At 30.1% G+C, this 26364-nt stretch overlaps 2 protein-coding genes across 5 annotated transcripts; both read left to right on the top strand.

Annotated features, from left to right (window-relative positions):
- Nucleotides 1–34: 34 nt before the first annotated feature.
- LOC140668570 (caspase-1) lies at nt 35–6849 on the top strand. Of its 3 annotated transcripts, none has more exons than XM_072897722.1 (7): nt 35–148; nt 3948–4136; nt 4539–4687; nt 4845–5089; nt 5241–5419; nt 5530–5668; nt 6250–6849. In XM_072897722.1, the coding sequence occupies exons 1-7, from the start codon at nt 101–103 to the stop codon at nt 6492–6494; spliced, it is 1194 nt and encodes a 397-aa protein (XP_072753823.1). In that variant the 5' UTR covers nt 35–100; the 3' UTR covers nt 6495–6849. The 3 variants fall into 3 exon arrangements, with proteins under 3 accessions (XP_072753823.1, XP_072753824.1, XP_072753825.1); XM_072897723.1 differs by having other exon boundaries at nt 6213–6483; XM_072897724.1 differs by lacking the exon at nt 6250–6849 and adding an exon at nt 5960–6137.
- Nucleotides 6850–11442: 4593 nt separating this feature from the next.
- Nucleotides 11443–24498, top strand: LOC140668504 (high affinity choline transporter 1). Of its 2 annotated transcripts, none has more exons than XM_072897548.1 (13): nt 11443–11700; nt 16995–17200; nt 19239–19346; nt 19507–19735; nt 19912–20140; nt 20408–20645; nt 20744–20850; nt 20920–21023; nt 21358–21488; nt 21689–21957; nt 22031–22624; nt 23427–23626; nt 24031–24498. In XM_072897548.1, the coding sequence occupies exons 2-13, from the start codon at nt 17029–17031 to the stop codon at nt 24308–24310; spliced, it is 2661 nt and encodes an 886-aa protein (XP_072753649.1). In that variant the 5' UTR covers nt 11443–11700; nt 16995–17028; the 3' UTR covers nt 24311–24498. The 2 variants fall into 2 exon arrangements, with proteins under 2 accessions (XP_072753649.1, XP_072753648.1); XM_072897547.1 differs by having other exon boundaries at nt 23394–23626.
- The last annotated feature ends 1866 nt before the right edge of the window (nt 24499–26364 follow it).

Here is a 26364-nt window from a genome sequence, read left to right as displayed (position 1 = left end):
GCACATTTTAACATATAGTCTTTTCTCTTCGTAGAATCTTTGTTGACGTAAAACAATCAAGTTTCAGTGATCCCGGTGTATAATATCTCTTCTTCACGATATGGATTCCTTAACCATCGGCAGCGAAAACGAAACTGAGATATCACAGGTAAGAAAATTTTGCGATGTGAAAAAGGAGCAGAAAGCATAAAATTGTTAATTTTGATAAATTTAATTTTTTATATCGGTAATATTAGGAGATAAAAGATTGACAATATTATAATGTATCGATCAATTCAATAACGAGTATTAAAAAATGTATGCTATGTCAATTATCGCGATTGCTTTATTACATATGTAGATAAATAATTCTTAAATCATGCTGTCTTTGATATCAAAATCTTCGTGAACTCTCTTTTTTTTTTTTTATTTTAAAATAAATCACAAAACTATTTTGTAGTTTTTTTCAATCAGTTTCAATTTTATAAATTGTATATATATTGAAAAATAACAATTTAAACTATAATGGATAGAAATTTATACTAAATATTCCCTCGAAAATCAAAATTACACTCAGTCACAAATTCTTAATTAAAAGTATATTATATAAGTGTGTTCCTATCAAGGTCATATATTATTTTTGTAAAAAAAGTATAAATTGTTTAAGGTCAGTAAATGAAAAGACATCAATATTTTTGCGACGTTTAATTTTTACATTTTTATTAAATTTAGCATTTTTTGCAAAAATAAACATAAAAATCGATTTCGTTTGCTTATATTTATTGACAATTTTTTTCATAATGTGAAATATTTTCCTTTGTTTTTTCTACGCAATACAGAATTTATTTATACATTCGTATTTGCTTTGTTTTTTCTCTACGTTTATTTTTTTTTTCTAATAATTGCAAAATTTCATCTTTAAATTTTCTCTCGACCTTTGTGTCAAAAAGAAATCGATTAACAAATGGATAAAAAAATCTATCATTAAAAAATAATACGCAAAATGAAACATTCTGCAGAATTTTAAATGAAAAGTCGCTGAAGAAATTGAAAGTGATAAAAGTCAATCCAAGTCATCGACGAAAGTAGTTCATTTTATTATCGACAATTTTTTCCCTAATCTAAAGAGGGATGACTAATTCGGTAGCTTAAACAGACTACATTTTTCGCAATATAGTCAGGAAGGCTTTGTTGTACATCGACAGTCTTGATTAACTTATTTTCATTATCGCGATTGCTACTTTTTTTTTAGATTGTTTCACTAAAGATAGATAAGAATTGATTTAATCAGTATAATAATCTCAATAATTGTCAATATAAAATTTGTTCCTAATAGAATATAAATATGTACATAGAATATAGATAATATTTTTTAAATTTATTATTTTATTATCCATTATATCATCAATTAATTTTATATTTTTCTATCTCATACAATAAAATCTAAATTTTAACGAATTGGCGTAGTTATGATGATCATCATATTACAAATGTAACAATGAAAACTACTCTTACTAATTTGTAAAGTTGTAAAAAATAATAACTAAATTATGACATAAATTATTACTTTATCTTCAATAATTATTGATTTTTTTTTATTTTTATTAAAATATTTTTTTTATTCATCAGATATAACAAGAGAAATCAATTTATTCAACAAGAATTATATTACAATTACATTAAAAATATATAGGTAACTAATTTTTAAAATGTCTTTTGCCTACAAAGTAAATCCCCAATATACAATAACCTTTCAATCTACAATATTCCTTCTTGAACCACTTTTTATGTAAGCAGCTTTTCATTACCTTAAATTTTGTAAATATTGCATCAGCCACTTTATATACAAACCATTCTATAAATATATAATTACGTCATTATATATTTATATATACACGCACACACACGCACGTAGGCTTGCACAAACACAAATTAATATAATAATTCGTCTAAAATGTAATCAATTTTTGTATTTGTGTACATTTGTGTGTATGTGTGTGTGTGCGTATTTATATACATATATACAGATACAAAATGTATATATATATATATATACATGTGTGTGTGTGTGTGTGTGTATATTTACGTGTACATATTTGGAAAAACCAAATATGTATTTTCTCCTTAGATGAGCAAACTATCTGCTTTACAAATTTGAATTTGATCAGTTAATATAGTATGTGTCTTTACCACGGCCAAAAATTTATCTTCTGGAAAGAAATCGATATTTTTTAGCATAAACACATACATTCATACATTGTAGATTGTGGGTATATTATACAATTGATATCAGTTGATGCAATTTATATTATTGATTTGAGAAAATTATCATGTATATAATAATTAAGGTAAGATACAATCACAAAATTTAAATGACGTGTTACTGTTTGCTTGATTGTTATTATGTTAAATTAGACTTTAGTTTAGAGAATATCCAAAATTATGTTGAATTTAAAACGCATTATTTAAACGCAATCTGAAATTTCTTGAATTGAAAAAAAAAATTTGTTCGAATCTCTCGCTCTATTAAAGAAGGTATACGAAAAGGAGTGTATATTACATACTCAAGTTTTAGAATTAGATACATAAACAGTTCACTGATAATGTAAATAACGAATGTCATGAGTATTCGAATATGTAGAAAACGTCGCAAAAAGAATCAAAAAAATTATCCGGAAAAGTAGTTGTATCACTATGAGTATCGAGATGATAATAGACAATCTAATAACTGAATTTTCTTGAATGAATAAGGCTTTTAATCCTGCAAAAAATATACCACAATATCTTTTTAGTTAAATAATCTTTACTCGATCGAGTATGATATCATCTCAGATAGGACAGAGAGTCATAATATCAAATTAAATCAAAATTACAAGAAAATGATTGAATTATTATTGACAAGTAAATTTTTGCAATCATATTCTCGTCATTTTGACATTATTTTAATATTATCGTAACTTTCTGTTTTACCTATAATATTCGATAATACTCAAATAACTGTCATTACTAGATTTATTACTCTTTGTAATTTCTTTCTTTAAAAAAAAAAGAAAGAGAATGTATTTTTGAAATTAGTAAAACAAGTAAAAGAATAGCATGGATTTACTGGAATTGTTATTTTTTTAAACTTTAAACAATGGAGACAAGAATGCAACAACATATAGATATCAGAGAATAATATACTATATATAATATAATATAATATAAAAGGAATAAAAGTTAATATTAAAAAAAAAAATAATAAAATTATAAATGAATCAATATTTTAACATTTAATATAGTCACAGTCAGTTTTACATAATAATCAATAAGTTTTAATTAAAACTTATTGATTATTATGCAAAACAATTATTCGTCGTTAATGACAAGATTCAATAATTTCGACGTCTTATAACGACCTTTAAATATATCTTCTCTATATCACTGTTCTGATATAATTACAATTTCGTATTGAAGAAATTGGGTTCACACCGCATTATAAAAGATTTTATTAAACCTCGTATATACATTTTTAAATAAGCATATTTATATTCTGGTATATTTTAAATTCATGTTTTTTTGGTTAAGATATCTCTTGATAAGATTCTTTTGACAAAATTATCTTCTTCATGGAAAGAGCTGCATGGATTATTTTATGTGAAAAATTTAAATTTATTAATTGCTTTTAGCAAACGACTATTCTAATCTAGTCAATTTTTCTTCTTTGCTATTCAATATATATTTAAAGATGTGTATATTTATTGCCTTCAATAATATTATCTTTGTACATGTATCTTTTATACATATATATATATATTTCTTTCTATTTTTTTATTTTTTTTTTCATTACTTTTCATTCTTAATTTTTATTTGTTAAGTAATTTCTTAATATTTCTATTTAGCATATCTAATATATCTAATATATTATAAAAGATTTATCTTTCGTGTTATAATAAGCAAATAAATAAATAAATAATTTAAATTTTCAGATGGATAACGACGAGATATTCGTCGAAAATATTGGATCATCCAGTATACTTCCTGAGCACAGGGCTAGACCCACTAGATCCAATTCGGTAATAGATTCAATCGGCATTAGAGATTTGTTCGCAGTTCGTGCAGACACAGCGACTCCATGTCGACTCCGAAGTAAATCTTTATCTACTTCAGATTATTACGTACGTATATTTATGATTAACTTTTGTGATACACCAGACAAATTCAATAGCAATTATATAACGTAACATTTATAACATTTGTTATGAATTATACGATATTTTTGATTTCTGAAACAGAAGAAAATAGATAAGAAATATATTAAATTATACAAATATATTCTGACCTTTGTGTATGATTGAATTGAATTATAAATTAATTCTTGAAATTATAAAATTAGATTTAATTTAAATACCAATTTTAATTTCATGCACATAATCTTTAACGATTTTGAAGCTGTTCCCTTTTTTAATTTCAAATTTGTCTTGAACAGCTTTCTAGTTTAGCTGCAATTATTTAATTTAAATTATGAATTGTATTAAAATTATAATTTTTTCTGTTATAAACCTTGTTTATTTTCTCAGACATCGCCGGAGGAAGATCAAGAGAAAGATTCGGACAGACCGGACATAGTGGAAAAATTCAAGCCCGACTACAGAAAAAAATCAGATTCGATCGACGCTAATATTTTCTCCACTCAAAATATTGTCGAGGATGACATTTTGATTGGCAAGTAAGAAGAGATTATTTATTAATTTACGTTTATAAAGACAGTTATCAACTCTAAAATGAAATGATCCGATCCGATATTTTATTAACTTTATAATTATATGATATTAAGAGATATTAAGAGATAATTACATAACTTTTATTTTCTTTGTTATTTTCAGACAACCTTCGACATCTACTGCATTTATGCCAGTGCCAATAGACGCTGACTGTTATAACATGAATCATAAACATCGTGGCAAATGCATAATCTTCAATCATGAGGAATTTGACGCGGGTGTCGACAAACGTGAAGGATCGACAACAGACGTGATGAGATTGAAAAAGAGTTTTGGCAATCTCGGATTCGACATTGAAATTGAGAACGACTTAAGTCACATTGAAATTATGGACAAAATAGAGAAACGTGAATAAATTATTACTTATATTTAAGTTAACTTACTCTTTGTTTCTTGCACTTACTTTTGATTGTATTTTATTATGACACACATATATAAATATAAATTATATATTTATTCAATTAAACACTTCCATCTTTAATTTCACATAATTTACAGTGAGCCAATATGACTACACAGATAACGATTGTCTCTGCATTATTATGCTAACTCACGGATTGCAAAATGACTTGATATGGGCGAAAGACGTCGCTTACAAATCTGAGAAGATCTGGAAGCCATTTACCGCCGATAAATGTACAACGCTAGCAGGAAAGCCAAAATTGTTTTTCTTCCAGGTGACGCAACTGACATTTTTTACAAGTCGCATTTTATTTTTAAATTATATATTCTAAATATGTTACTCGACTTAATATTATTATATTTAGTTTGCATACTCTTTTTTTAGGCTTGTAGAGGTGATCAAGTTGATAACGGTGTAGTACTGTCTCCTCGCAGTTTAATACAATCAGAAGCAACAGATACCGTAACATCTTACAAAATTCCTACTCATGCAGATTTTTTAATAGCTCACAGTTCGGTTCAAGGTAAGTATTATATATTTATTCTAACATTCTCTTTTCTGTATAGAAACTATTACTTCAACATCTATCATTCTGCGATATACGAGTATGCTCTATTTAAGTTGTATGTATTTTATTTAAATTATTAACCCTTATTCCGTACTGATGGATCATTTTTGTCTGTGATTTTTCTAACAACGTCAATTTCTCGAAAACAAATAATCATAAAATAATATATTTAAGTAAATTATGTTTCAAATTTCTTATTTTAGTCTTTATTTAGAATGTTTAAAAAAGGTATATACATTTTTTCAGATTTTTAAAACACTTTTACATATTTAATAAACTTATCGAAAATACGTTGACCCACCTGTACAGTTAGAAGATGCCAAAAATAACAATACGGAGTAAGGGTTAAAATTGCAAAGTTTATTACAATTTTCTATAATAATGCGATTTATCAGAAGGGGAAAGAGAAAAGATTAAATATATAAAATAGAATATTTGTAATTAAGAAAAATTGTGAAAACAAAATTTTTAAAATAAAACTGATTTCTCTAAAATAAAGAGAATAAACACGTTCAACGTGATTCTCTTATTTCAAGATTTTTACACTTGGAGGAATCCTGTGGAAGGCACATGGTATATTCAATGCTTATGCAAAGTCTTGGATGAATATGGAACAAAAATGGATTTGATAAGTATGTTGACGTTAACAGCACGGAAAGTCGCTACTGATTTCGCATCTATTAATCCGATGGATAAGACTATGCACGATAAGAAGCAAGTGCCGTCGGTGACGACGATGTTAATCAGATCCGTTTACTTTTCACCAAAATCGAATAAATAAATAATTAATTACAGAGTAATTTATCTCAAATTGCGAAAAATGTTCTAGAAAAATCTTAGTAAACTAAGAGAAAAATATGGTATTTTATAATTACTTAAATAGCTAAGTAATATAATTATTTAGCATTTATTTTATTGATGGAAGAAACAAGTTCCATATATATTATGTTGGAAAACTTTTAGAAATTTTTCTGTTTCGTCTCTTTAAAGATATTAATACGTTCATTTATTTCAAATTCATTTATTTGAAAAAATCATTGCAATAATATTTAAGTAAGTTTATAGTAAAATTGTATTAGAGTTGAAAGTTCTACAAAAAAATACCACTGTGCTTTTACTATATAAAATAAATCTATCTATGTAATAGAGATTGTTTCATCATATTTTGTTTTTACTTTGTATATAAGAAATTTTAAATATATACATGATTAAAGAGAGAGCTATTCTTAAGAGTACATTCAATATTATAATAACTAATCAAATAAGTTTTATATCGTAGATTATTTTATAATATTTTTGTGTCCTAATTTTATAATTTTATATAATTACGAAACATAGAGCAAAGAAAGAGTACTATTTTCATTTCACATATTAAAAAATAATTTTAAATATATCTATCACATGCATTTTGTTAGTCGAGTATATTTCGTATTATAACTGATAGTATAATTTTTGTACGTTATAATAATTTTATACGTAATTTTGTACGTTATAAGTATTTTTAAGTTCTATTTTACATAAATTAGAACTGATAGTTTATTTTTGTAACGTAACAGTATTTCTTTATTTAAAGATCTTTGCATTTCCGATAAGGGAATGGCTAAATGTATTAGCAAATTATCATTGTAATTGATGTACAATATATAAACCATGTAATTATTTAATGATATTACTGTAATTACATGTATTTTTAATCTCATTTATATTCTTCAGCTGCCAATTATAAACTGATTATAAAATTTATGAATAAAAGAGAAGAAACGCGAATAGTATGTTCTATAAAAAATAATTTTTATAAACTAAAAAAAATTGTTAGTAAATGTAAAAAAACATGTATTAATGACTAGATATTTAATATATCCTAGATAATATTTTTTAAATATATAATAAGAAAGAAAGAGAGAGAGAGAGAGAGAGAGAGAGAGAGAGAGAGAGAGAGAGAGAGAGAAAGAAGGGGCTTTGTGAAATAGAATCAGAATTCATCGCATTATTAAGCACAAAGAAATGATCCACAAGTAGAAGGAGACGACCATAAATTATGTTCAAAATTTGAGATTTTATGTGAAAGAATTTTTCTTTTATTGTCTCAGAAATCTCTTTATTCTCACTTTATCTAATGCATCCCTCTTCTTCCTTTCTCACACTTCGTACTACTAATCCGCTGTGATATTTTGTCTACTCTTCCCGTCGTTGGTTTGTCTCTTTTTTTCTTTCTCCTTCGTCTAATCTAACACTTTTCACGATAGCTCATTGGGCCATTCAACCGAATTCGACACCTCCCCCCCAACATTTAATTAAACGTCGATCGCCTACAGGGCGAAAACGATACAGCTTGTTGAGTGTGCGAAAACGACACTGTCCCCCCATCTGTCAATCGTGGGCCACCGCAATATCGTTAACGCACACATTATTGACACGAGAGAAACCGCTGTCGTTCCATACAGTATAATTATCTTTATTCTTGATTCGTATAAAAAAAATGTCCAAATTAAATAACTCGATTACCAACGTCGTTTCGTAAAATTATAAATTCTCAATCCTCGAAGTCTCAGGGTGACAAGCGGATATTAATGTTAATTTTAACAAATATCATAAATAAATATCTAGAAAATACCTGCATTTATATAATTTTGAAATAAATTCTCTCAATTTTTTCAATTTATTTATTTTTCGGAATTAAGTTTCAAACAGGGATGTGAAAAAATCCTGGCTCTCATCACTCTCGCGTTTAAGAATTATCGGAATAAGCATTGACGCACGCTTTGACGAACATGTCGATTGCCTCCTCTGAGAAAAAAAGCTCTGTCAAGCTCAGTCTTGAAGAACAGGGTCACGTCATATCTCTTCAAGGTATGTAATTATCATCGATTGGCCTTGCGAGAGCGTGATCGGATCTTTGCGTAGAATACGCGATTAATTTCTATCGTGTGGGCGATAAAAATTAATACGCTACAGATACGATCTAATCATATCGATTAGAAGGGACGACATATTTTATTTATTATTATTTTCAATGTTTTCCTTCACTAATTACGTATCATTGTTGATCATCTCGTTCTAGAATAAGAGTAACATTGAAAAAAAAATTATATTATTATATATAAAATTAGATTATATGCATTGACAATTGCATCTATCACGATAAAACATTGACTTATCCAGAGTGACTGTCTTTCTCTATTTATATCAATTTTTCAAAATCGACGATAATGCAAATCTTCGAAAGATTCTCAGTGACAGTGTGTATTAGAAAGCTGTAAATAAATGAAAATAATATTACAAAGAATCAGCAATTAACATTAAATTAATGCGAGTCTACTGTTATTCTCGTCATCTTTCGTCATCTGAATTGATCATCAGAGTTATAGCGTTTGAAATATTTTCCTCGATGACATGTATTAAAAAACGCAGTACAACGAGATGAAAGAAATAGTTCTGCCACAAAAAAATATTAATTAGTACTTTAAAAGAACGACAGAGCTGAAAAGTTGTAACTGAAATCTCCCAAAAACTTTAGACTACAGAGCGCGTATTCGGAAGCTGCGAATGGAACAGGACGAGGGTGGTGACAAGCAGGGCGAGGGTTCTGGTCGGAGGGAGGTCTAAGGACCAGGAGTTTGCGCGAACAGATCAATACGGTTGTCCCCTCTCCCCCATATATGGACTTGCTTTCCTCTCTGGAGCTAGCTCTATCTCTTTCTCTTTCTATTTTCATTTCACGCCGTTTTCTCATTCTATTTCTATCATATATCGAATCATCTATCTATTTATGTTTTTTTCTCTTTCTCTTGCTTTCTCTACTCCTTTTGTGCGTCTTTTTGTATTTTGTTTCTATTTTTCGAGATCTTATATTTCTAGTTTAATTAACATAAAAATTATGTCTTAACTTTCAACTATACATTCTATAATTAAAATTATTCTATAATTAAGATTATTTTTTTTAAATTATTTTGGAGGAATTTAACTCCATTATGTAAAATACATCACTTCTCTTCTATGATTTTTTTAGAGCAAACTTATAATACAATTAGTATATAACTAAGGAGATTGTATATAATATAGAGCAAAAGTAAATGTATCTATCTATATTTATACATCTATTTCTATTTATTTATCTAAATTTTTCCTTTTCTCTTGATCCATAATTTTTACGTTCTTTTTCCCTGTAAATTATTTATTGCATATTCCTCTTAATCTATATTTTCTTATGTGTTGTGTTGTTTTTCATAGAAAATTATTAATATTCTAATTTGATTGAATCTCTCAAAGAATTTTCAACTCCATCTTAAATTTAAGCAAAAATGTATTCAATTTGTTCCTTAATTAATATACTCTTAAATCTGTCTAAACACTTCCTGTTTGCTTTTTTATTTATTTATTTTTTCATAAGAATTCTTCTAACTCTTTTTAAAATCCATCTATATTCGTTGTTTTTTGGTATCTGTACCTCGTAGCATTGACACTGCATCTGTCACGATGAAACATTGACCCACCCAGCGTGACTGTCTTCTTTACTTTTGCCAATTTTTCTTTCTCTTCCTCTTTCTCTCTCTTTTCTCTTTCTCTCTCTCTCTTTCTCTCTCTCTCTCTCTCTCTCTTTCTCTCTCTTTCCCTCTCTTTCACATTTTCTCTCTTATATCTTCTTTCTTTTCTTAAGAATCGTAGGTCTCTTTCCGCTCCATCGGACTTTATACTTCTCTTTCGCTCGATCTCTCTCTTCTATCATGGCTTGTAGGTGGATCTTCCTCTCTTTCATTCTATCACTATTTATCCGTATATAAGGTGTTCAAGAATTACCCTTACTACCTTCGATTATGTAACGAGTTTCAAATATTTCTATAAGGAAGATTTTGATATTTCTTCATTCTTTTCTGAGAATCAACATTAAATATAATTAATTTTATAATTAATTTTTTAAGTTAAAATTCTATTAAAGTATTTTTGTTTAATTTAAATAATTTTATATATTTTTAAAAACTGTAATCGTCCTCTGTGAAAAAATGCAATTCTCAATTATTATAATTTTTAATAATTATTTCAGTAATGTTAAATGAAATGAATGTTGGCAATCCTTATCAAATATTACAGCTTACTCTGCAAAATTGAGAATCTGAAAGCTGATCACTTGTCCCACTTTACGATCGATTTGAAACTTTTTCCTCATTTCTCTTTATTCGTGATCCCAACGTACAATATTTTGATTTCAGGATATGCAGCATGCACGGGATATACAGGATGTTTTTTCATGTAGAATTATTCCATAATTGAAAACAAAGTAATTCTAAATAAAAGAACCAAGTTAAAAACTTTGAGTAAAATTATTTTATACAAATTTTGTTTTCAAGAAAATTTTGAAAATCAATAATTATTAAATAAGAAATTAATAATAATTATTATTAGTCTTGAACATTTTCAATTATCTCGCGACGTCATATTTTCATATAATCATATTTTTATCGTACAAAGCGCAAATTGAAAAATTCCAAAAATTATATTTAAAAGAATAATAGATACTAAACGAAATTGTCAGATTGTAAAATATTAAGAGACTGTCTTTATATTTTTTAAATAGAGCATTTTTATTCTGTAATAATCGACTTTCTCCTTTATATAGAACTACTTATCTTTATTGTACATCAATAATAAACCACCCTGTATATCTATACCTTGCGCGCGCGCGACCGGCGCTCCGTCCTTGTCCGTGACGCGCGCGCTACCCCCAGCGAGGTGGTTGGCGGTCCAGCGTGTCAGCCGAATGCTGAGTGCCGTTAAAGAGATTCAGTCGTATTGCCAGGCTCCTATCTGTCGCACGGCTAACACCCGGTCGGTCAAGTGTTTTGCATATGCGGCTAAGAGCCGATTTCCTTCTTGGGCGAACTTTTCTACCGCGACGTGGCACCGTGGAAAAAGGAAATCGGGACGCACGGTGAGATGGGTATGTCCGTATGAGGGGCTCTCGCTGCATGATCTCGCTGGGATAGTCCGTGGTAAGTCATACGACTCGAAATTTCGATGTCTCTTCTTCTCTTTTTCCCTCTGTCTCCCTCTCTTCCTCTTTTTTCTCTTAATTCATATTTATTTTTTCTTTATTATATATTTTATTACATTTCTATTCTAATTATTTTTTATTTCCATTAGAGAGAGAGAGAGAGAGAGAGAGAGAGAGAGGGAGGGAGAGAGAGAGAATTTATTTGTATAAATTATTTTTTTTTCTCTTTCTGTCAAATACTCATATCATCGGAACACTGTCCGATGTGACAGTCTTATTGCATGCTTGTCATAATCCTTAATTTTAAATAACTGATAAAAATATTTTTTAGAATATATAAATAATATATTTATACTTACATTGACTCGCAACGATAAATATATTTATTTATACTTATGGTAAAATATGCCACTGTTATATCGTATAATATGAATTAACATTAAGGGTAATTATAATCCTTTTTTATATTTAAGATCTGTCTTAAGTGTCTTAAATGTAAGGTCTGAAAATGTACGGCCCATTTCATTGGCTGAACGGAATCTTAAAATTGACCTAAAAAACATACTTAAGATGATTTTATAAATATAAGAAGACTATTAATATCAACCTTGATGTAAATATTCTCTAACTCTTCAGCATTTAAAATCTGCCCTTATTCGTTCAATCTAACACTTAATTTATAATATTTATATATATAATTATTTGTAGCATTGCTTAATTTATGTTGTCACTAAATATTAATTAGAGAGATACTGCCATTCTATTTCAAATTAAAAGATCGTCGTCTCTCATTCGATATTATTCACGTCACTATCAAAGATCAGAGAGTGCTGAAAAAAAGCACAGTGTTCTTCACTTTAGAGAGTAAAATCGAAGAGAAGAGATCGATTCGCTTAGCGTTTATGACGGAAATATGTTGCTGACTGGCTTGAAAAGTTGGCAGCAAACTAGCCGGTGCCTAAGACACGTTCAAAGATAAACCGTGTGCGCCGATTTTACTCACACCGAGAGTTAGCCAAGTGATCCTCAGCTTGCACGAATTGTTTCTTGCAAACGTCTTCAAGAAATTCCAGGAATTTTGCCAGCCACTTTCGAGCAAATAATTTTTATCTAGTACAATATGTTTGTTAATGCTTTCATTTGATATATGAACAATCAGCCTTGTTTTTAATTTCACAATGTTAATTTCACAGCAATGTTACATTAAAATTTTATATTTCAAACAGTATACTCATTATGTTATGTATACTTTTCATTCAACGTTTGTGTATTTCTTAGTAATATAATTAACACAATTTAAGCATTTTAAAATCCCAAAATGGGAATTACTTGATGTTTTTATTATGGCACTGAATTAAACTTTGCAATTATTCCACAATAAAGATTATATTATATATATACATATATTATAACAATTTAAGACTTAATTTTTTAATAATAATTTTTTGTTTGTTATTCTTTAATTATTAATTGTCGGATATATATGTTGACTCGTCGCATTTTATTTTTTTTTTTCAAAAAGCTTTTATCTCACAGTAAATAATAAATAAACTCTCTCTCTCTCTCTCTCTCTCTCTCTCTCTCTCTCTCTCTCTATTCACCTCTCCCCCAGAACCGGATTCTTGGCCATGATATTCATAATTGGAAATATCCTGTTGACAAATTCTTCTATGATTGGTAAACCTTGAAAAGCATTTTCGCATAAAATTATCAAACACCTTTTTCTCACATCTTTTTCTTCGCTTTGTCTCATCCTTTGAGAGGGCTGCTTACCCTTCATCACGATCAAGCGCATATATTAACATGTTTTTCTATTTTTATATCGGTGAGATAGTGAGATTATAGGCGTGATATTATCGACAAGAGATTACTTCCTATCTAGGAAGAAGTAAATTTAGTTGTTCTCATGCTTTTAAAGTGAGATGCATCTATTAAATTCTAGCAATAATTTTTTATTAAGATTGATTTTTTTCAGATTAGTATCATTTTTTAATGTATGTGGAATTTTGTATAGGTATCTAATTTTTTAATATTCTGCATATTATACATCTTTGTTAAAAATTTAAATCAAAATTTTTTTATAATTAGCTTCGTAATTGTTTTTGTAATTTATTTTTGTCAATATACAAAAGGATTTACTAATACCAAGCGACAAGAAAGCAATCTATAAGTGTAGCATTAACTATCGTGATCAACTCTAGCAGCACATCCCAATATCCTCGCAATAAACCTTATGAGAAAACCTAGCGACGTGCGAAGACTCAGACGTAGACAACTAAGTGACCTAATGCATATAAATAACTGATGTGCAATACGTAGGCATTGAATGTTTATTCAATATATAATTTATTTTATAAGGATGTATCATAGGATCACCTTCCGTGTTATTGTAAGCTATTGTAAAATTTACTGAATGTTCACATGGACAGATTGTAAATTAATTTAGGATGTTAGATAAAAAAAAAATTTTTGTCAATATGTGTTTAAGCGAGAAATTTTTTATTTTTCTTCTCATTCTCTCTTTGTAAGAAAACTGTTTATAACATAAAAATGATTAACAATAACACACTTTTGTTGCATGAAATATAAATTCCAAATCAGTGAGAAAAGAATCTTGAATTCTCAAAATATTTAATATCATGTAGCTCTTCATACTTTTGCATATACAAATTATTAGATATTGCTATTCGCAATATGGAACCGTTGCAACATTTATTGCAACGTGCGTTTATTGATTATTGACATTTCAGTACGTAACTATATACGTATCTCTATAGAATGGATGTTAAATAGATCATCAATTGACGTGGTTGTATTCTAAAACTGTCCACATGCAAACACATTTGTAAAAGCATATACCTTTAAAAGAGATTTGCCGATAGTTTTAGAACTGTGAGAAACAAGGAACAAATAGTCTCATGTATGTGTGTATGTAAAACGGATAACTTTAATAATTTAATCTATGAGCGGTTTTTATGTGCCAGAATTATAAAAGGATCTTTTATGCATCCAGTGCAATAGCAAACTTTAAAAACAATAATTTTTTTGTAATATTTATTTAAAAATATTTGTTTAATAAATAAAAGCTGGTAATATATAGTATACAATTATTTATTTATTCTATTCCTTTGTACATTAATTAAATATTTTTTGCAATTTTATTTAAATGTTTTGTTTCATATACGAATTGATATTAATTTATTAGATATTAGATTAAAACATTTTTTTATTCAATGAAGACTTATTTATTTCTTCATAAAGAAGAATATTTTCTTTTCGATTATTATATACGAACAAACTATTCCCTGTACGTAAATCTCTCATTTATTTCAACATTCTCACATTAACGTATCTTTATATGTGTGTATAAAAAATTTTATGTACTATAATATAACGGCACTAAAACATTGCGTACTCGTTTAAGGATAAACATCGATTTCTAGATAAATGTCGTATTTTTAATAGTTTGCTAGTTCAGAAATAATTTTCGTAAATATCACGAACGGATCATATATTTCTCTCTTACTCTTTAATAGATTCATTTCTGCACGTGTCCTGTAGCAAGTTTTTATGCACACGTAGGACACTCGTACGTTTCTCGATCCAGAAACTGCCGTCTCCCGCGAGTTAATAATGCAGATCGTTTTCTGAATTTGTGGAATCCAGTTGGACTTTAAGCGACTCCGTGGTGTGCCATGCGCGCTAAGAGTCATGACCTTACGACCCATCCTGTCCGATATCTAGGGCATACTTGAATTTTAAACTGTGTTATACAATTGCCATATCACACTCGATTAGCTTTTCTAACGTCGGCATGTGCGCGAATAAATTGTGTATCAAAGCGGAAGTCCCACGAAATAGTAAATGTCAACCTGTATGTCATCGGTCATCACTGTGTGTTAATCAAGCTCCCAGAAAAAAGTATTTTAACATTATGTAACTTTCTACATAATTTTTCGTCAATAAAAAGAAATTGTATCTCCCGCTAGTTTCAATCGTCTCGGAAATTTGTAAAGCTTATTGCATTAAATATTTATTTTTTTACCATATTTATTATATATAAAGAAATTGATAAAATATAAATAATCATAAATGTTTAATTATTATATGTTTTCAGGCGATTCGAGATGCATTGTTTTGTTGAAAGAATTTTTTATAAATTATCTAACTGACAAAATATAATAATCGAGATTTTTTTTGGCAATTCTTTTAAATACAAATAATTTATTATTTATTAATATAATATAATGCAAGAGGGAGACCCATATAAAAGAGTCAACATCTAATATTAGTAATTCAATTTTGTTGGATTTACCATTTTTCTATCGCAAATACGCGATACGCGAATATCGATTTTTTAAATATCAAAGGCTGAAGGCTTTTTTTCATTAGTACCGACTAATGAACGGAGGCGTAACTACGCAGTCTTATTATATTTGTAGAGAGATGTTAATCAAGAAGGCGGAACAATTAATACAGTATTGATCGCGAGAGCGCGGCTTTGCATCTGATTAATCCGCATTTCTCTCCCTTTCTCTCTTTTTCTCGTTCTCTTTTTTTGCTTTTTCTATGTCTCTCCGTTGTTCCATCATTGACACATGTGATAACCTTTATTAAACTTGTTAAATATAATGCTGAGAGAAAGAAAAAAAAAAGCAGTTCAAGATACAAATTGCCATATGTAAAATATCTCGCGTATTAGCGTACTGTGAAAAAATAACATATATCAAATTTTGAAATCGTAGTAGGTATATAACCGTATCTAAGAATCTTCTAATTATCTTAACAACGTACATCCGGTTGTTACCCATTACAATACTGTCATGAAGTTATCGTTACGCCGTATTATGACTAACGATAAAAGACATATTAAACATTTCTTTAATAAAATTGTTTGTGAAGAGAAAGCTTGTAGAAGAAATAAAAGAATTTAGTAATAAATGAATACAGCAATTTTTAATAAGTAAACGAGTGTAGAAACCTACCTAAAAATTTTAACCGTCTTTTATGATCTTATAGCTCACAACGTGATCTTATGGAATAGAAAGAATAGAAGGAATTTCGTAATTTCCCAAAGCATGCCAATAGGCTTATGCACACACTATATGCATGACAAGTACAATACAAATTAAAAGACTTACTAACAATAAGATCATAGAAAGTGAAAGTAGTTACCTTCCCTACTTTTTTTTTATTATGTAACCCACTAATGTATCGAGATTGAGACCTCTGTTATAGGCATGTCAGCGACACTGGCTATTATCGCATTCACTTTTACTATCAATCATTCAGTTGCAGGGTCCTACGGAAGCGGACCACAAGGAGGATGGGGCTATACGTAACAGGCGTAATCGGCGTGATTGTGTTTTACATCGCGGTGCTGGCTGTTGGTATATGGGCCGCCGCGTACAAGAGAAAAAAGGCCGCGCAGGGCCAGGATGATATGATACTGGCGAATCGTCGCCTTGGCCCTTTGCTCGGCGTTTTTACTCTCATTGGTAATTATATTGAAAATATACATTTGATAAACGTGCACAAACCCCTCTTACTTTTATCACGAAATAAAAATTATTATAAGCAAACTTGAGGTTTGTTTATAGATAAACATTCGTACTTGTACAGGATGTTTCGGAAATTGATTTAAGAGAAAGATATTCTACTCTCCTTAAGAATGAAAGAAGTCATATGGATATGGATATGGAAAAGCTTCGTTTTTCTAAATTATATATTTTTTTTTTATTTACCGCAAGCTACTTTGATAAAAATACTTCATTAAAGAAATTGTTAGTGATTTCCTTTCCGCAACAATATATGCCTCGAATCTCATGAATTGTTGAAGACATTCAAATATTTCTATTTTATCACATAAAGCGACAATATAATTTTGCAGAATATGCTCTTAAAGTTTGGCCTGTTTCTGAAACATCCTGTATATAAAATACGAGAAAACAACACATATACAACTTAAACATATATTATTCATGTATTTACATGTGTGTTGCTTGCGTGATTAGTGCGGGGAAAAATATTTTCAAGTTTATTATTATTAAGAAGTGTATACAAGCGTACGAATTTAATTGACAAAATATATACAAATGAGAATCATTTCGCGATGCCATATATTTCGCGAATTTTTTCCTCTTTTTATAAAATTTAACCAAATAGCTCGTAATAATTATTTACATGATCTTTTGACTATTTCTTTTTTAACTTTAATATAAAATGTAAATTTATTAGACAAGACACAGATTTAACATATATTATTTTCAGCAAATAATTTTGTTATTATTCACATAACTGAAATTTATTACAGTATCAAAAAGTGCTTTTTATTTGTATAATACTTGATCTTGATTCGGACTAATGCAACTTTATTATCTGCGTTACGGACTTCCTGCTTTCAATGTACGCTTTAAATCAAAAGATTAACGAGGTCAAAGATCAGTCTATGTGGTATCGAGAAGTTACATATATACAAATATTAATATACAGTTGAAAAATTATAATTAGCATTTACAAATTTTCCGATTTAAAGATGATTCTTCGATTTAACGAGAGTATGATTATATCATTATTATTTTGTAATACTTTAATTTTTGACAGTTAATCACCTGTATATAATTAAACATTACACATATATTTATATTAAAATTGCGTATACTTTCTTGTGTGACACTTTGTGTATGTACACTCTTCAATATATATAAAAAAAAAAAAAAACATTTTAAAGATATATACATAATTCTTCCAGAATCATCTTAAAAAATTTCTGCGGTGCAGAATACCAGTGTCTCTGCGGGCGTTGAACTCACTATAAAACCGATAAGTTATGATGCCACCGCGTTCGTGAAACATCTTTCTTTCCCTAAGTTTGTTACATTTTACATCATATTTTACAAAATTACCGTGCAGAAAGCACTCGCGTATTTTGAGTTTATTTTTTCCTTGATATCGACATGTGTCAAGTACGTTGCACTGTACAACATCACGTAAAAGAAAGTGTTGTATTATTTAATATTGATTCGCTCCACACTCTTTGCTTCTATTTTAAGCTTTATTATAAATCAATTCTGTGATTCTGAAGAATATGAAATTCTGCGAGATAGATTTCTATCGATTTCTTTTAATTCACTTATTTTCATCTATTTTATATTTCTGTTATTTAATTTTCAATTCTGTTATTCATCTTTCTCATTTGTGCTGACTGTCTCTTTTTACAGTTTTCATTATCGTAATGGACACTCGAAACTTTTATCAGAAAACTCTTTTTCATTAGATAGAGATAGAAAAAGTATTTTATAAAAAGAAGAAAAAGAAGCTACTATTTTCTGTTGTAATAAATAAATATTGTATGTGAAAACACTTAATTATTACAATAGAATTTCTTCCTGTCGAGAAAAAGAATCTCATAATATTTCTCCTAAATATCAATCGTATAAAATTAATTATCTGAAACAAACCAACTTTTTCTTTATATATCTATATTATATACATATATGTGTATGCGTGTTTACATGTGTGTACTTACATGTGCAGCGACATGGGTTGGAGGAGCTTTCGTCAATGGGACTGCCGAGGCCATGTTTACGAAAGGTCTGGCCTGGTGTCAAGTTCCTATCGGATATAGTCTCAGTTTGATTTTCGGTACGTAATCAAGAATATATCTCACTATAGTGTATTATATCCGATTTAAGGTTTCTATAAATCGAATTTTGCACCAAATGTCAAATAAATATTTACACATACTTAAAGGATCGTCTATTTTATCTTTCGTTCCAATTAATAACATCAATGATATATGTAGGCGCCATGCTCTTCGTGCGTCCGATGAGGAAGGCCGAGTACGTGACGATGTTAGATCCCTTTCAAGAACGATATGGCGCAGGTGTCGGTGGCTTGCTCTTCCTTCCAGCGTTATGTGGCGATTTGTTCTGGTGCGGTGCCGTCCTGAGAGCACTGGGAAGCTCACTGGCCGTTGTCGCCGGTGTCGATCCGAATATCAGCGTTTGCGCATCAGCACTCTTAGCGGCTGTGTAAGGCCAAAATTAAATACAATATTCATTATTCGCGAATTAGAATTCAATTTCAATATTGAATATACTTTATTTTATATCATCTTACTCAAATGTTAAAAATTGGAGAAAGACGATCTTTTTATTTTCCAATGGTCAGAGTTGCAAATGAGATAAGAGATATGTTGATTTTTCAGATACACAGTCTTCGGTGGTTTGTATTCCGTGGCGTGCACAGACGCATTGCAACTGTTGTGCATTATGCTGGGTTTAGTTATAGCGATGCCCTTCTCCATGATACATCCCGCGGTATCATTCGAACACAATCTGACTCTGCGAGATTGGTTGGGACAGATTAAGAACGAGGACCTGGGCGAGTGGGTGGACGGCATGTTGCTGCTAGTGTTCGGTGGTATACCTTGGCAGGTGATTTAACTTTTTAATGTGACGTTCAAGCTTAAGTCAGAAAGATACTCATAGCATATCTGAAGAATAAGAATTTAAATAAACTCAGCTTGAGTGGTCTGGACCAAAGATATCGTGTCATTTTAAGAAAATGAATTACACTGTACAAATAATTTAAAAAATATTTTTCCTTTTTATCATTATTTATGAAAAATTATATAACTTTTTTTTAGATTTATCATAAATGTGTGATGCATGACAATACAATGTTCTTCTTTCTTTCTTCAGGGTTATTTTCAACGAATCCTAAGTATTAAGAGCACTTCCGTTGCAACAACTCTATCAATAGTTTCGATGTTTGGTTGCCTGATACTTGCGATACCATCGGCCGTAATCGGAGTAGTTGCTCGTGCTACCGATTGGTCCGCAGTTCCAGAATATAACAAGACGTTCTCCACGGACGATGGAAACGCTGCAATGCCGATGGTCTTGCGATATCTTACACCGCAATGGGTTTCCTTCGTTGGTAAGTTGATTAAGAGAAGAATTATTTCTTTTTTTTTTTTTTAATTAAAACAAGAGTATTTGAGAATTTATCATATCTATAATAATTAATATTTTAAGGTCTCGGTGCGATCTCAGCGGCAGTGATGTCTTCAGCAGATTCCAGTATACTCGCCAGTAGTTCCATGTTCACCAGGAACGTCTACAAACTCACTATACGACCGAAAGTAAGTGTAACTATCGTTGGTTGATAGTAGATAGTATTAATAGGTGTTCTTGAACCTTCTTTTCGTCAGGCATCCGAGCGTGAGCTGAACTGGGTCTTGAGGATTTCTGTAATTGCGGTTTCCGTGTTGTCAACTCTGGTTGCTCTCATGGTCAGCAGTGTTTATTACCTCTCGTAAGTATAAAAATAGTCTAAAATCAATCTTTTATCTACTTGCAGAGTTTTTGCAGCTATTTGCATAATACATGAAAAATTTGAAAACAAAAAATAATTACAACAATAATTTTTAAACAATGATGTTTGTCGTACGCGAGATGCATCTTTTTCCGTCATTACCTTCATTAATTTTTTTTATATTTTTATACCGTCATTAATTTTTTATATTTCTGTGACACTTGGTTTTATTAATATCTCAAATCTTTTTATGTAGCTTTATGCGTTCGTTCGCGCATAAATGAGTACAATACAATCGATATATAATAAATCAATATATCTTATTTATTTCAAGGTATTTATGCTCTGATCTCGTTTACGTCGTCCTGTTCCCGCAATTATTAGCTGTTATTCATTGGCCTTCTTTCGTGGATACCTACGGCTGTCTGACAGGATACTTTATCGCTATTGTTCTGCGTCTCGCTGGTTAGTAACAAGTCTTCGACGTTTAATTATTTAGATGATATAAATAAAAAAATGTCATATAAATATCTTAAAATCTTTCTGTTTCTTCAACGTTTTCTTCCACACTCGATCTTCTTAACATTTCTCTTAAATATCTGCTGTACGTCTCTCTGTTAGATTTAGATGTAATTATTTGAATGTAAAAGATCACTTTTTTTCAGGCGGTGAAAAAGGACTCAGCATATATCCATTGATTGAATATCCATTTTACGATGCGAGGACGCGTACCCAGAAATTTCCCTTTCGTACCGCTATCATGATAATCGCCCTCTTCACTCAACTCTTCACTAGCTTTCTCACACGAAACCTGCTCGGTAAGGGCTACTTGCCGGAATGTTGCGACGTGTTGAGCATTTATTCGCCCGGGAAGCCTAAGGAACCTGGCGTCGTGCAGAGCAGCTCTGGCGCCGCCCTCATGGATTCATCTTCGGTAATTTTTATTATGCAAATCGCATAAAGTATCCGATAAAACGTCGATGATAATACATCGAAATAATTTTCAGAAATCGACGTCGGGGATAGATTCGTGCGATGGCACGGGTGTTTATGACGATGACAGAACGTGTCATCACGTGGAGGACGTCGATTGTGGCGATGGTAACCCGATGGGCGGTCGTGATCACGTCGAGTCGTCGAGGCCGAAGAGTGTTGGCATCTCGGTCGTGCAAAGAGCGAACCACAATCTGCAGAACCTGCAGAATTTACGGAATTCTATGACGCCGGCACGAACCCCCGCTAAAGCGAGTCAGTACACGTCTGTTCAGACTGATGCGTATCGAGGTCAGATCCTCGGGGTGAGAAACTTACGGCCAGGTCCTGTCGGCCAGGTTCTCTCGCCCACTCGGTCGATCGGCATTCCAGCGACACCGAGCATCGCCCCATGCGCCCCGTCCTACGCCAAGGTGGGCTGCGAGCTCGGACCGAGCAACGAGAAGTCGCGAGATAACGATAGAGTCAACATCGTTGATAAAAGCAATGTGGAATATAATCTCAATGCTCAGGAAAATGTGTCCGCAAGCGTAGGCCCGAAAAAGAGTGTAAAGGGTGTAAAATTAGTTGGTATGGAAGGCGGCACATTACGAAGACCGTCGCTGCAGGTGAGAGACGATCTTCACGAATCGCCCTTGTGAAGGAACGAGCTTCTCTTCATTTAATTTTGTTTTTGTATCTGTAGTTACTTTTATGAGAATGAAATTCTATGCATTTGTTTTATGTATATATATATATATATATATATATATATATATATATATTTAGTTATATTTATAAACATTTTTATTAATTTATCAAAATAAAAGATGACGAGGATTATTTTGTACTCTCGAAAGATCCTAAACCTACTTCCTTCAGCATGTGTAATCAAGTAAATTTTTTTCCTAATATTTTCCATATATAATTTTTTTTCTCCTTCCCTGATATTTAATTTTATTCGCTGATTAATTACTTTTGTTAATTTATTTTTTTATTATGATTTCTGCTCGAACTGCTTGGAGATTATGATTACCCAATGCAATCAGCACACTATTTTGAAAACATTTATAAGTTTATAATCTCTGGGAAGATTAATTTCGACACAATTGAAACAATTATAAAAAGTTATATAAAACTTTTGGCAATAAGTCCGGGAAGATTATTATAATTATTTATAAATATATATGTATATATTATATATAGTATAAATTAATTATATAATACATTTTTGTTTTCTGTGCTAAATTAATAATTTAACTTTAACGGTTTTATATCGATAAAAAAATCGATAAACGAGAACTGAGAGATTCTCCGAGAATCTACAAAACCCAGAAGATTTTTGATGAATCTTGACATGTGTAGTCAATTAGATTTTCCACTTCTTCGCATACTTAGCTCTCCCATAAGACGCATTGTGTCACGTGTCAGGGTACATTCTCGCCGACACCGTCCGTGGAATTAGTCAACATCCTGGATAGGAGACAAAGTAGCGGTTCGTATGGTCCAGGTTCTCTGTCCCCCGTACCATCGATGGGGGTAGAAGCGTGCAAAACCCACGGAACTGCGACCGAGGGGCAAAGTGGAAATGAGCATTGCAAGATAAAGAGAGGCATCGTGCGACATCACAGGTATCTATAAAAGAAAGCAAGGTATAATGTATCTTTTTGCAGAACATTATAAATATAAATCTTTTCTTGGTTTAGTATCTTATATTTTATTTTTTTCTGAATCTATATCTTTCATGTTACGTTTTAAAAAAAGATTATTTCCATCGTAATAAAAATTAGAATTTTTTTCTTGAGATTTAATGCATTATTTTATAAAATTTTCGAGAATCTATGGATAATATATATCTGTAGCATATCTATATATTTGTAGTAAAGTGAAAATATGCATGTACATCGAATATGCTTTGACACATCAATAGAAGATAAAATAGACAATAATAATACCTATAATTGATTTGGTATCTGCTGTAAAAAGTCCGATGATTGAACACTTTCTCCGATCTTGCTCTCAAACGTTTGCGCAGTTTCAATGACACAGGCGACCGGACGACGCTGACGACGCTCGCCAGACAGCCCAATTATCCGTCGATGCCATTGAGACCGGAAGATTGTCGTATGACATTGGCGAAGAAGGACAAGAGACTGGCCACCATCGGCAGGCATTCATCGTTGACAACGAATGAAACCGAACTTGGCAACACGAGCAGCATGATTGTTTGCAGTCCTACTTTCAGCATGTACAGTTCAGCCACTAAAAGCTCTAATTACTTTGTCACCGAGGACGAAGCTGTCAGCAGATTCTAAGGCGACAACATAACGTAGGATTTTTCGTCCCAAGAGCGAAATTTTTAAACTCTATCCAAAGCACAAAGATTGAAACTAAACACATGCTTGATTGATGCAAAAATCTTGTCATTTCTCTTCAATCATTTTTCAATTTTTTCTAATTTAAAAGATATAATAAAGATAAGAATAAGAATTTTTTCGCAAACAACAGGTTTAAAAAATATATTAAAAATTATTTTTCTTTAATTTATATATAATAATTACATATATATTAAATACATATATTAATTAATATTATTTATTATAATTTATATATATTTATATATATTTGTATATATTAATTATAAAATATATTTATTAATTATGTGAAAAATTATTTTTTTTTCTAGATTGAAAATTTTTATTAAAGAGAAAACAATACAATGATTATTTTAATTAATACAAATTACGCCAAAATTGCGTGTGTTTTTTCAATATTTCACATATACGATGAATTTCTTTTGCATCAATCTATATTGTATTTATATCATTCATTGTCAGTTCAGATTTCAACATCACATGCAAAAATTCTCTTTATTCTTGGACATAATTCTAAAGTAATTGTTATCAATTAAAAATTAGCAATTAACAAAACTCAGAATACGTTAAAAAAAAAGATTATAATTTGCCAGGTTTTCGCTCGATATTCTAATCGTACGTTCTTTATTCCCTTTGTAGCCCAAAATACTCTCTATTTCTCTTCGGAGAACACGAAGGACAATCATAAAACCCGCCCTGTCACTCTCTTGACACGCTCAATCGTTATACAATTTCATTTGTTGTTTGCTAAATTCTATAGAAAAGATTATCGCACACATTTTTACATAAAAACATATACATAGTATAAGCATCTCTCGATCAAATGCTAAGCACATCATATTATTTGACAGAATTTATATTGAACATTTTATTCAAAAATTTTGCGAAATACTTATGTTCTATGCTCATATACTTGTCAATTCATATGTTACGGGCTCTATCGTGTTTTATTACGTTCTCGATTCGGATGATATAAACATTATTGTAAAAATTTCACGAATCTTCTCTATCTGTTCATCATGTTATCATGAATGATAAATCAAGTAAAAATGAAAGAGTCTTCGTATTTCACAGTCTTATATGTAAGTTACTTTACAAATATCATTACTCCTCGTGTGCTGTATATTCATATTGTATATTCATACTGTCAATTTAATGATGCAATAGTATTTGATGGAGCTAATCAGTAGATAGCTCAAACTGCACTGTAAAAATTAAATTACACTATAGTTACATTGTCAATATAACTTTAAACTAGAGAAACTGTAATATTGTCGTATATAGAATTTTTAATTATTTGCTTCTTTTGAATAATTTCGGAATGGCAGACATTAAAATTTCTTGCAACAATTAGATTATAGCATAAAACGAATTATGAGAAATTTATCTTGTGTAATTATAAGTTTGTAAATTTGAAAGTAAGTAAATTTTCTTTTAAATTTATTTTCATTCATTTAGGTAGCGCATTTTTGTGTTGTACAATTATAATACTAAACTGTTCCTTTTTTAAGCACAGTCATGTTTCATTTTTCATTATTCAGAGTTAATTAAAGATGCTTTCTTGATTAGCATTATTTTCTTGATTGATTAAGCATTTGTACATTAATGAGAAATATAGTGTTTCAATATGTAGAGTTCCCAGGAGAGATCCATTTTTACATACTAAATTTACAGACTGACATATTTATATAATAGAACCAATAGTTTATAGACAATGTAAGCAATTTTGTACAAATTATAGAAAAAAATCTTCAACTTCGTAACATTCCATTTGAATAGATAGGACAAAAACTAAAGCGATCTTGTTTTATCAAGAAATGAGAGGCTTGATTAATTTGTTATAAATATTAGATCATAAATGTTTTGTACACATATACACACAGACATATATATTTCTCACGTGTGTATTTATGCATACATGTATGTGTGTGTGTGTGTGTGTATTTGTGCGTGCGTGCGTGCGAGCGCGTGTGTGTGTGTGTGTGTGTGTGTGT

Source organism: Anoplolepis gracilipes, chromosome 8, assembly GCF_047496725.1.
Source record: "Anoplolepis gracilipes chromosome 8, ASM4749672v1, whole genome shotgun sequence".
Taxonomy (NCBI): Eukaryota; Metazoa; Arthropoda; class Insecta; order Hymenoptera; family Formicidae; genus Anoplolepis; species Anoplolepis gracilipes.
This window is presented reverse-complemented; position numbering and strand designations above follow the sequence as displayed.